At 36.6% G+C, this 13,402-nt stretch overlaps 1 protein-coding gene across 1 annotated transcript; it reads left to right on the top strand.

Moving 5' to 3' along the window:
• Nucleotides 1-1,780: 1,780 nt before the first annotated feature.
• On the top strand, nt 1,781-2,832 carry LOC113312225. The gene is made up of 3 exons (XM_026560979.1): nt 1,781-2,329; nt 2,425-2,656; nt 2,750-2,832. Exons 1-3 carry the CDS (start codon nt 1,781-1,783, stop codon nt 2,830-2,832), a joined length of 864 nt encoding a protein of 287 aa, XP_026416764.1.
• The last annotated feature ends 10,570 nt before the right edge of the window (nt 2,833-13,402 follow it).

Here is a 13,402-nt window from a genome sequence, read left to right on the forward strand (position 1 = left end):
CCTACATATTACAAAATAAATAATAATAAACATTTGAAGCTTAACATCAAAATTTCATATTTGAATAACCTAAAACTTAAACAGTGTACAGGAAAGTACACATTTAATCGAAGCCAAAAATCAAATAACCGTAAACCTAAATCAAAAATACTTCACCGATTAGTCGAAGATATAAGCTTCATAATCTTACTAGAACACATAATTGAATAAACCAGAAGCCTACAATCTAATATCAGTTCGATTTCATATCATGCATCATAACATCAAAATCAAAAAACAGTATTCAAAATCATTTAATGAAAATCAAAAGCTAAAATATAACAAAAATCAAATCAAGAACATACAAACAACAGATCGAATTCATATCAACAACTCATAAAATCAAAAAAACTAAATATCAGAAAGAAAATTCAACGATGAAGAAAAAAGAAAACTAACCTGAAGTTGAATTCTGTTGTAGAAACGATCAAATCCAACCTAACCTCTATGAATCTGTTAAATCACCTCTGAAACTTATATCTGGATCGATCTATCTCTGAATCTGTCGTGAATTCAAATCTGAGATAAAAAAAAAATCAATTTCAAAACACTTCAATAGTAACCTGAAGTTGAATTATGTTGAAGAAACGATTAGTTAGAACAAATTCTCTCTGAAATTGCTGTTAAATCGCCTCCAAAATTCTTCTCTGACCGGCTCCCTGTCTTGAATTCATGTTTGAGATCCAAAAAAATCGATTTCAAATCCTGATTATATATACGGAATCGGCTCAAGGGAAGTTAGGAGATATTGGAAGTACAGAAAATCGGAATCGTTTCTGCTTTTGGACTAACTCGTCCATATTTGGACTACAATGTTGGACGCGATTTTTTTGGACTAGAGGGTACTAGGCCTGAGATGAGCGGACTGAAGCGTCCCAAGCCCAGTAACTTTGGGACTAAACGTCAATTCCTACAACTTGAAATAGCCGCACCCTAAGGCTTAGTTTGGTAATGCTTTTTTTTTCTTTACCAAAAGCACTTTCAAAAATATATATAGTGATAATTTTCCATATTGGTGTTTGGTAAAAAAATTCTAAAGTGCTTTTTGTCCAAAACACTTCCAAAATTCCCAATTTTTCATAAGCTGGGGGGGAGTTTTTAAAAGCTCCAAAAGCATAAGCTCTCGTCCCACCTAATTTTGAGACTTGATTTTTCTTTTATATTCCTACTTTATTTTATAAATGATCAAAATTGGCCTTAAATCTTTTACAATCAATATCTTATCTCCACATCATATTTCTTAAAGATTGTTATTTTCAATCTATATCATACTCTTTAAAGATTATTATTTTCAATTTCAAATTATATTTTCTATACCACTTAAATACAAAATTCTAATTTATCTTCATAAATGATTTGCATATATTCTTGATATTCGTTCTACACTTTCATGTGTATATATACCGGCTGTAATGATTGCTAGGCCTTCATCTCTTTCACCAACGACTATTGAGGTATGCTTTTCTTTGTCCAACTGAAATTTACGTTTATGCTTTATCCCTTTCTTCATTCCTTAAGGTTTGTTATTTAATATACAGAATAACATTAGACTTTCTTATTGCAAGTGGTTTTACGTTCTCTTTGGTAATAAGTATCAACTGTAGGTAGTCAAAGACCTTAGCTTTTCTCCATTGATTTCTAGATACGGACATGCATACCAAAAGGGGCATCGGATAATTTTGCATACATATGTATTTCTGTAATTGATTGCATTTTGTTTTACTTGATTTTATCTCATACTATGTATGCTAATGGGACATGTACGTTATATAGACTTCTTGCGATGAGTGTCAACAACACTCAAAGTGTAGCAATTAAACAAGACGCTAACGATGTTTGGGATCCCGAGAGCACTAACGTATTTTGTGATGAGTGTATCCGAGAAGTCGAAACAGGGCATCGTCCTGGTACTCATTTTACAAAAGTAGGATGGGACAATGTGGTTAATAAATTTAACAGGGCAGCCCGAAAAAATTACACCAAGGTTCAGCTGAAGAATAAATGGGATGCTCTTAAAGTTGATTGGAATTTTATGGAGACGATTGATTGTAGGAGAACGACTCCTGAGGAGATCGTTGCAATGTTCTTGCACACTCTAGGACATGGAAATGTAAACAGGTTAACACAAGAACGATTCCAACACTCGGGTGAAGCTTTAAGTAGATATTTCAGCATGATGCTCGATGTTGTGTGTCGTTTAGCGGTTGATATAATAAAGCCTGCAGATCCTACATTCAGAGACACCCCTAAGGAAATATCAAGGGATACAAGATATATGCCTCATTTTAAGGTTCTTATCTTTTACTTGAACTTTTTATATTTTTACTCGTTGCTTTGAAGTTTTCGAACATTGACATGTTCGGTTTTGTAATATAATTCTTGCAGGACTGCATTGGCGCAATAGATGGTGTACATGTCCCTGCAACGATTTTCCCTGAAAATCAAGTACCATATATTGGACGAAAAGGGATTCCGACTCAAAATGTAATGGCGGCTTGTAACTTTGACATGCAATTTATATTTGTATGTGCAGGCTGGGAAGGCAGTGCCCATGATGCAAGGATACTTGCATCAGTTCTTGCTAATCCTAGTATGAAATTTCCGAAGCCTCCGAAAGGTTCTTTTTCTTATTTGTCTGCATTTCTGGATGGTTTTATATTTTGTGAGCATTAGTTATAAGTGCAACTTTTAAGCAAATCTCTTTTACCAGGAAAATATAATGTAGTAGATGCTGGGTATGCGCAAATGGATGGTTATTTGGGACCATACCTTAGTAACCAGGAGCGGGAATGAGGTCGGAAGCGGGAGCGAGATCGGAAACGGGAATCGTGAAATTCTAAAAAAATGAGATACGAGGAGCGTGTCAGGAACATAAATTAGGTTTATACAAAGATTAGTTATACTACTGATTTTCCTAAAGTATCTCATTCATTCATTTATCTTTTTCTTCTCTTGGAGCATTCCAAAACTAATTTTGTACTTTTGTATGTCTGTACCTCATTGATCTTAGAGGTGGAAGTGTAGATATATGTAGTGTAGGAGAAGACGTTGGCTTTGGGCTCTGACTTAGCCCAGAATAACAAGACGTTTTAAGTTAAAAATCACCCAAACTAAATAATTACTACCCTAGGGTTTTAATACCAAAACTACATTTTTTCCTTCACCTATTTGTGCAGCGGCACGTCTTCTTCCCTTTCTTCTTAGAATCTCTACTTTCTTTTCTCGTTTCTTATTTCTGTGCTTTCTTCTTCGTATTTCTTCTTCCTTTTTTTCTCCTTTCTCTGGTTTCTTTTCCCCTTTCTTCTACTCTCTTTTCCCCTTTCTACTATTGAAACGTTTCTCATTGGATAGGAACGCGTTTCTCTGGTGTTAGGAGCGCTCCCAACACGTATCTCAGTGAGGAGCGCAGAATCGCGTTTCTCAGGGAGATACGTGAGGTGGTTGGACGTTCCTGGATACTAAGGACCATACAAGGGTGAAAGGTATCACATTCCAGATTTTCGTCGAGGTAACAAGCCACTGGTCAAAAGGAGGTATTCAACCATATGCACTCTTCCCTTAGGTCTGTGATTGAGCGCTCTTTTGGAGTATGGAAGAATAAATGGAAGATTCTAATAGATATGCCAAGTTACCCGTATAGAAGACAAGTTCAGATAGTCGTTGCAACGATGGCAATTCATAACTATATAAGGAGACATGCTACTAGGGATAGACATTTTGAAGATGCTGATAATGGTGTTTATGATGAAACCACTGAACCAGACAATGAAGAAGATCCTAACGCCACCAACAGACGAGGATCAAAAGAAATGGAAAAATTGAGAGATGAAATTGCTAAAAGTTAAATGGGAGCTTAAAAGAAAATATATATGTGGTGAAATTAATAAAAAAAATTAATCAAAAATAAAAATAAGAGCCAACATTAAATAATTGTTTGATCTTAATTTGATTTTTTTTATCCCGTAAGGTGCTTTTTTAAACACAATTTGGTAAACAATATACTAAAAGCTAAAGCTGATTAAAAAAGTTATCACATTGAAATATTATGTCTATTTTAGTCATTTGCTACGAATACAATAACTGAACTAATATTTTACCAAACACAATTTGATAACTTTTTTAATCAGCTTTAGCTTTTAGTATATAGTTTACCAAACACCTAACTGTTTTTTTTTTTACACAGCACAACACAGCAGAAAAGCGCTTCTGCAAAAGCCCCATCATTAGCAAACTCAGCCTAATTCTAGTCGTGTAAAACAATTTGGCTAGAAACTATTGGGCTCGCATTCAACTGTCAAGATCCAGCCCACTTGGAAGCTTAACTGTTAGTCATGTGGAACTGACAGTGTAACCCTTCACGTTCACAGTAAGACGAAATACGTCTCATCTCAGCCTTTCATAGTCATCATCGGCAACAGATTATATAACTTCTGTTTCCTTCTCGAACTGCTATAGTGCTATCTTCATTAATCTCCAGCTCCCAGGCCATACACTGTATTCAATTGAAACCTATCTTCATCGCTGAGCTCAGTCATATCTTCTCTAATCCAGACTCGAACATAAGCTTCTCTCTGCCAATCACCGGTCCATCATCACCAGGAGTCACTCAACTCCATTACTTGTATTTGTTCTCCGTCCATCATCCGTCAATGGCTGTCAACAGCAGCAGCCAACAGCTCAACCCTTACAGCGCATGTTCTTCTCCATCAACTCCATTTCAAACACCATTCTTCTCGTCACTGCCATCGCCAGCATCTGGCAACAACAGCAACTCATTCAATGTCCTTCTCGAGCTCCAAACTTCTCCCATTAACACCATTAACAGCATCATCGATCTTCCTTTCTTCACAGCAGCCAAATAATACCAGCAGCACTGCATTTAACCAACGCCACAGACCACCAACTATGCTCGTTCTCCATCTTTCTATCAACCATCATCGCCATCTGTGCCTACTCTCTAAGCTTCATCAACTGCCATTCTATCTCCATTACTCTTCATCGACTGCAGTCTTATCATTGGCAGCACACTCGCAAGTACCAGCAGCATCAACTCTCGTCACCATTCTTTCTCACCTGAGCTCCATCATCAGCTCGAGCTCGGCAGTAAAACTCCTTCCAAATATGAGACGACTCGAACCCAATCTTCACAAATCTACATAGCCAGTTGCGTGCTCTACTTAGCTTCTTAAATCTCTCCAAACCCATGGCAAATACTTATCGGAAGCATGGCTAGAACCTGAGCAGCGGCAAGGAAAGTAGTGAGAAGTGATGCACCTGTGGTTCAGGCATTCTGTCGAGCACTAAATGTGCATTAATTTGACATTGCAGAGACAACTGTGCTCTTTGATTTCCAAGCCTTTCTATGTCTCCTTCCCTGCACAATTTCAAGATTCAGACAATACCCACAACTCCTAATCGAGTGATAACACTAAAACGCCATTAATCATTCATCTCCTCAATCGAAGGCAGTGGCTTGTTTCATGTTCATTCCTGAGTTCTTGGTGATACTTTGCTCAAAATCTCCTGCTGTAAAATCGAATCCAGCGAGAACCCAACCTCTGTGCTTCCCTGAACTCTAACAAGAACTCTTAATCCTCTCCATTCACTAATCTGTACAGCAGCAATTCAGCTCCTTCTCCTCTTCCCAAATACTAATTTGTCTAGTTGATTCTATTGGAAGTATATTGGAGTTTGTCTATTCAGATTGCCAAACGAAATATTGGGTGTGGTTGTTAGACCCATGCTTTTTCAATTGGTATCAAAGCAAGCAAACACATTAAAGACCTTACAAGTCTGTGTTTGTAGCGATCTGAGTATGGACGATTCCGTCTCTAAAAATACTTCACCAGAAATGGATAAACTCAACTTCGAGGATGTTCTAGAAACCATCGATATGGTTGAGAATCCTAATTTAAAAAATTCATCAATAATCTTTGTCTAGAAAAACGTTTTTTGATAAGGAAAATTGATGGACTTCATTGCGAGATTTATATAAAAAATTCTGAGCTTCGAGAATGTTCTGAAGAGGTTGTTAATATCCAAAAGAAGTTGGATGAACAAATCTGGATCAACTCTGATCTTGTTGCAGAAATTGCAAAACTTAAGGATTTGAAACATGTAAAGTCATCTTCAATGGATTTGAGTAATTCCTCTAATTCTTCATTGAAGAATTGTCGTATGTCGGGTGATAAGAAAGGTTTAGGCTTTGTGAAAACTGAAAGTGCTTAGAATTCTTCGAACAAGAATAAAGATGTTGGTACATGTATGTTTTGTGGTTCTCGTGATCACTATCATCATGTATGTTTGTCTTTTATAAAAAGAGTAAATGTTGCACGTTATCTTCAAAAGAATGATGTACAACTTCTGTCTGCTCTTAAAAGACAATCAATACTAACAAGAAATCCCAATTGGGTTAGTAGTGCTAGTATGGGATCTTTTGCTCTAAAATCAACATCACCCTTTCAATGGTTTCTTGATAGTGGATGTAGCAGGAATATGACTGGAGATCTCTCGTGGTTTGTCAACACAAGCGACTTTGATGGTGGTCCAGTAACATTCGGTGATGGGAGCTGCTACTACATAAGCAAGAAGGGGACGATCAGATTACCTGGTGTTCCTGAAATTCATGATGTAGTATACGTTAAAGGTATGGCTGCTAATCTTCTTTCAGTTAGTCAAATTTGTGACAAAGGCCATAAGCTTGTCTTCCATGCTAATGGATGTAGCATTGTAGACAAATCTGGAAAAGTGATTTTTCAAGGATCACGTGGCAAAAATAACTGTTATCTCTTGGATACTCAGTTTAGTAATTCTTGCAACTTGACTAAGGTGGAATCCGCACATCTCATGAGCGTTTCGGTCACATCAATTATCGTCTTCTAACTAAGATCATTAACAAAGAACTTGTTAGAGGTGTTCCCAAAATCAATGCTAAGTTTGAAGGTGTATGTGGTTCCTGTCAAAAGGGTAAACAAACGAAAGTTCCACATAAATCATCTCGAGATATTCTCACTAAAGCTCCACTTGATTTAATTCATATCTCTTCGGCCCAATTCAACAACCTACTGTGGCTGAAAAGAAGTATGCTTTGGTTATGGTAGATGATTACACCAGATTCACTTGGGTAACGTTTTTGTCTCACAAGAATGAAACCCTCAGTGAATTCAAGATTATTGTTAATTGTATCCAGAATGAACAGGGTCGCAAACTACAGAAAATTAGAACCGATCGTGGCACGGAATTCAAAGACACCAAAGTGTTTGAATAATGTGACTCTCTGGGGATTATTCAACAATACTCTCCACCCATTACTCCACAAGCTAATGGAGTTGCATAAAGAAAGAATAGGAACATTCAGGAAATGGCAAGAGTAATGCTCCATAACAAAAACTTACCGTTGATGTTTTGGGGAGAGGCGGTTTTTACAGCTTGCTACTTGATCAATCGTGTTTACTTACGGTCAAAGACCTTAAACACTCCCTGTGAGTTGTGGTACGATAAGAAACCCAACTTACACTATCTCAGAGTGTTCGGCAGTAAGTGCTACATTCTAAAGGACCGTGAACAGAAAGGGAAATTTGACTCGAAAAGCGATGAAGGTATTTTTATTGGCTATGCTTCTGATAGTCGTTGTTTCCGAGTCTTTAATCTCAGAACCCAAGTCATGATGGAATCTAAAAATATTATATTTGATGATCTAAGCAATTTTCGTCATGATGATTCTCCTGTTGAATTGCCTCCAACCGAGACAATTGAGAAAATCAAAGAAATCCCAGAATCAGTAGAAGTTATTCCAACAGTTACTGATCCTGATGTTTCTAGTGATGAGGAGAAGAGCCCTAGTCAGGCTGTTTCTGTTGAACAAGAACGTGCCCCTCCATGGCATCTCTAGGTTCAAAGAAATCATGATATTAACAGTATTATTGGTGGGAGGGATTCTACATCTAAGACTAGAGAAAAACTTTAAAATATTTGTAATTTTGGATGTTATCTAGCGCAAATAGAACCTAGAAATATTGATGAATCTCTTAGCGATCCCTTCTGGGTGAATGCAATGCATGAAGAGTTAAATCAGTTCCAAAGACAAGATGTATGGAAGCTCATACCTTGTCTCCCCAATATCAATATTGTTGGTACTAAATGGATATTCAAGAACAAGTATGATGAATTTGGCGCCATTGTCAGAAATAAAGCTAGACTTGTCGCTCAAGGATATTCACAGATTGAAGGAATCGACTTTGACAAAACATTTGCTCCTGTGGCACGCCTTGAGTCCATTCGGTTATTATTAGCTCATGCTTGTTTTCTTAAGGTTAAGCTGTTTCAAATGGACATTAAATCCGCTTTCCTAAATGTAAATTTAAAGAAAGAGGTCTATGTGGCTCAACCTAAGGGATTCGAAAACCCTTATTTCCCAGATCATGTCCTTAAACTTAATAAGGCATTATATGGGTTAAAACAAGCACCTCGTGCCTGGTTCGAAAAACTGACTACTTCACTTCTTATTAAAGGTTTCTCGAGAGGTGGAGCTGATAAAACGTTGTTTACCAAATGGATTGGGAAAGATGTTTTTGTTGTACAAGTCTATGTAGATGATATCATCTATGGATCAACATCTGAGAACTTGCAAAAGATTTTCAAGTCTCTCTTGGCAAGGAGTTTGAAATGAGCAATATTGGTGAATTAAAATTCAACAACACAAGGATGGAATTTACTTATCTCAAGAAAAATATGCAAGAGATCTTGTCACAAGATTTGGTCTTGATAAGTCAACTCCAAAACTGACTCCTATGTCGACCACGGGTAAACTACATCGAGATGAGAAAGGTGTAAATGTGGATCAAAAACTTTATCGATCTATCATTGGAAGTCTTTAATATCTTACAGCTACTAGACCTGATACTGCTTTTAGTGTTGGTTGTTGTGCTATGTTTTAGGAAAATCCAAAAGAATCTCATCTTGCAGCTGCGAAAAGGATCATACGATATGTCAATCACACGGTCGGGTATGGTCTATCTTACACTTTTGATACTAGCACTGATCTTTCTTCCTATTCAGATGCTGATTGGGCAGGATGTATGGAAGACAGAAAAATTACATCCAGGGGTTTCTACTATGTAGGATTGAATCTTGTGGCTTGGCATAGCAAGAAATAAAATTCACAATCCATATCTACATGTGAGGCGGAATATATTGCTGCAGGCTCATGTTGTACTCAACTTCTCTGGATGAAACAAATGCTTGTTGATCATGGAATTGATACTGGAATAATGAAGATCTTTTGTGACAACTCTAGCGCGATTCGAATCACTGAGAATCCCGTTGAGCACTCAAGAACTAAGCACATTGATATAAGGTACCATTTTATTCGAGATATATATGATAATGGTATCATAAATATGGAATTTGTGCCTTCCGAACAACAATGGGCTGATATTCTCACTAAACCATTAGATACTGCTACATTTCAACACTTACAACAGTCTATTGGTGTTGTTTTGGTTCATTAGTCGTTCCTAAACTCTTGCCCCCGCACTTATGTCGATCTGTTGGGCAATTGAGTTTGGAACTCCAGTAAGTGTTACTTCAATTCTGCATTTGTTTCGGTAGTTGAATTTCTGTTGAGTATCTTAGTGTTTATCCAAATAAATCCTTCTTTTCTTGTAAAAGTAAGGTCTCTCTTGTTGTTCTTTCGGGAATGACATTTTAAAAGGGAGAGTTCTTAATTGAACTTGTGCTTAATTGCCAAATCTTTGTGGGGAGTGCGGCTGTGGAATATTGTGGGGGTTATCTTGTATCTTTATAAACTCCTTGATGAATGCATTTAGTTTCGGCTATATGCTAAACAAGTTGATATGTGCTTCTCTATTGGTCATGAAGTATCTTTATGAAAATTTCATGAGGATCCCACTAGTTTTCGTACCTTTGCCAATTTCTATTGACAAAAAGGGGGAGAATTAATGTGTATTTCACACTACAAATACATATGGTTTACGGATCATTATGTAAGGGGGAGTGGTTTTCATGTTGAGATGAAGTATTGACTAAGGGGGGTGATACATATCACCATACTATTGTTGTCAAAGTTGTGATACAATTGGACTTTGATGCTGTATAATGATACTATGACACTATATAACAATGATTGAGAGCAATTGTTTTCTCATTGTTATAGCTACGAATCTTCAACAACAATGATGCGTAATTGAACATATTTGGAATCATTGGAGTACTTGGAAGTGACGAAGATTTCGAGTAATATTGAAGAACCAAGGAGATCAAGCATTTGTATGAGAAGCTACAAAGTTATTTATTTTGTAATCCATATGTATTGATAGTTTTGTCACTAAAATTGACAAATGGGGAGATTGTTAGAGCACTGCTTGGTCGAACTCGCAAGCGTTGCTATCTCAAGCTTGTTTGTCAATGTTAGTGATCAAAACTATAAGTCTTGATTTCAAGTCTACTTATAGATGTTTCGGACTAGGATATATTGTGTAGTTGAGCATTAGACTTCACGGCGTTCATCAATTGAAGACGGAGAACTACTAAGGCGATCTTGTGGAACTTCATCAACAAAAGGTATGTGGAGACCGAAACTCATCTATCACTTGAAAAGTCTATTTCTACTCTATCTCTTATATTGAGACATAAGTCGTGTTACGATATAGTTTTATATTATACATATTTGAGATTTCGAGCTGAGTTTAACTCGCTTACATATTTCTCGGAATATGTGTTGGCAAGCTTTCGCTTCAACTAAGTTCATCTTGATCATGTGAAAATCTCCAAGTAACATCTTACATGGTTTGTGTGATACAATAATTTGGTGTAGACTTGGAATGTTATGATAATTTCAATAACTTGAAAATTGCTTTGATGCTAATAGTGTGTGAAAACGGCTATTGTCATCCTCTAAGAAAGTTTCAATGATTGAAATAAGAGTTTAGAATACTTAACCATCATTGGATTATAAACATATTGTGCATTCTTGCATGTATGTGATCCATGACCGGAATTTAAGTATGCATACCCGTATGCGTACTTGAAGTTGTGAAATTCCGTGTACCAAGTACACATACCGGTACGCATACTTGCGTAAGGTATAGGTTCGGGAATTTCTGATGGGTTTTGGAAGTGTACTAAGTATGCGTACCCGTTTGCATACTGGCGAACACAAACCTTGACCGACTACTTAAGTATGCGTACCCGTTTGCATACTTGAGTGGTTAAAGTTCTAAAAGCGGTTGTCTCATGAACTAATACATTTATATATTAAGGAATGCATTCTTGCAAATCGTGTCTATAATGTTCATAATTGATTCGAGTGAATCTAACCGATTTTGCTTCAATTGTGTTCTTGTATAATTCTATGAGAATATAGCAATTGAACAACTCTTTAACTAGTTTCATTTGAGTCATTTGAACTAGTTATGGTTAAGATGAATAAGGTTGATATGAGAGTGTTCATATAGCTAACTTTGGTTAAGTACGGTTGAGCCAACATGGTGTACATGTTTAGGTACGGTTACTAAACCTAAATGAGGTTACATTTCATTTGCGTATAACAAGCTAAGTTCGATCTAACGGCTGAAAGATATTAGCTTGAATCTAATCATGTTTTTACCAAGATAACTTAGATTGCAAACCCTGATTTGAAAACTATATAAAGGAGAGCTCTAGCAACTGGGAAACCTAATCTCCACACCTCATGTGTGATACTAGTTGTATAAGATAGAGTCGATTCTCCTTTAACCTTAGGTTTTTCACGAAACCTTGTAGGTTAACAACTTAAAGACTTCATTGGGATTGTGGAGCCAGACCCAACTATTTTCTCTGTAGTTGCGTGATCTGATCTTGTTATTTCTATCGTGTTTGAGTATTATCTTCTTTAAGATTGGCTCGAGATTTAATCTCCGATAGGCAAGATAAAAATTAGTCACAAACATCTTCGTCTCATCGTTTGTGATTCCACGATATCTTGTTTCGCTACCATATGATTAAGATTATTGTGAGGTGATTGATATTTCTAGGATGTTCTTCGGGAATATAAGTCTGGAATATCAATTGATTCCTGTTCACCTTGATTTATCAAAAGACGGAACAAAGCTCGTAGGTATTTTGGTGGGAGACAGATTTATCTATTCCTATAGACTTTTCTGTGTGACACAGATTTGTTTATCAAGTCTTCGACTTTGGGTCGTAGCAACTCTTGGTTGTGGGTGAGATCAGCTAAGGGAATCAAGTGCGTAGTATCCTGATGGGATCAGAGACGTAAGGAGCGCAATTGTACCTTGAATCAGTGTGAGATTGATTAGGGTTCAACTACAGTCCAGTCCGAAGTTCATTGGTAGTAGGCTAGTGTCTGTAGCGGCTTAATACAGTGTGGTGTTCAAATATGGACTAGGTCCCGGGGTTTTTCTGCATTTGCAGTTCCATCGTTAATAAAATTCTGGTGTCTGTGTTATTTCTTTTCCCCATTATATATTGCTATATGATTGAAATATCACAGGTTGTGCGTTGAATTGATCAATTGGGAAAACCAACCTTTGGTTGTTGATTGAAATTGATTGATCCTTGAACATTGGTTTTTGGTACCGTTCAAGTTATTTTTCTTATATTCAATCGGGCTCGCAAATTCCTATTTGCTGATTGCAGACTGAATTGAGAGATAGAGATATAAAACTCTCTGATATACTTTTCTCTAGATTGAGTATAACTATCTAGTTGATTCTCTTGAAAGTATATTGGAGTTTGTCTATTCAGATTTCCAAACGAAATATTGGGTGTGGTTGTTAGACCCCGTTTTCATAACCAACACCAGTGATATCCTGAAGACATTATTTCTATATACTAGTGGTCAATCCATCGAGGAATTGTCCAATCATTCTCGATTCTATACATAAGTGGATACTGAATTGCACTGTATAAATGATGAAATATGCAAAATATTGAAAGCTCATCAGAGAGAATCTAATGTTGCTATTACATATTTGCTATTACATGATCAATTAGAGATATTTAAATTATAATTTATGAATTTTATATATTCGTCTGAAGCCAGGCCAGATATATACAAACTATGATTTTATAATGTGTCCCTTGTCCAAAAATCCCCCATCAACAACTGGGTATGGATACCTACCTATATTCCGGAATTTCAGATATCCATGATACATGAACTGGGCATGCGTACGTTCCCTGTGTCCAGATTTTGGTAGTTCTGAAACTCTCTTTTTGATGTTAGAAACATTCTCAAGTGTCATAGATATAAATATTATTGCTGGGGGAATTTTCAAATGATCCACAAACATAGTTCTTGAACAATAAATTGTTTCGAACAGAGATTGCTAAAGACCTATGA

This window comes from Papaver somniferum, chromosome 9 (genome assembly GCF_003573695.1).
Source record: "Papaver somniferum cultivar HN1 chromosome 9, ASM357369v1, whole genome shotgun sequence".
Classification (NCBI taxonomy): domain Eukaryota; kingdom Viridiplantae; phylum Streptophyta; class Magnoliopsida; order Ranunculales; family Papaveraceae; genus Papaver; species Papaver somniferum.

What these genes read in the sequence shown, in the direction of transcription:
- LOC113312225 (XM_026560979.1), top strand. Translation starts at nt 1,781, where the DNA reads ATGTATGCTAATGGGACATGTACGTTATATAGACTTCTTGCGATGAGT. An exon ending in GATATATGCCTCATTTTAAG is followed by an intron (nt 2,330 to 2,424) that starts GTTCTTATCTTT and finishes TAATTCTTGCAG; the next exon opens with GACTGCATTGGCGCAATAGA. An exon ending in ATTTCCGAAGCCTCCGAAAG is followed by an intron (nt 2,657 to 2,749) that starts GTTCTTTTTCTT and finishes CTCTTTTACCAG; the next exon opens with GAAAATATAATGTAGTAGAT.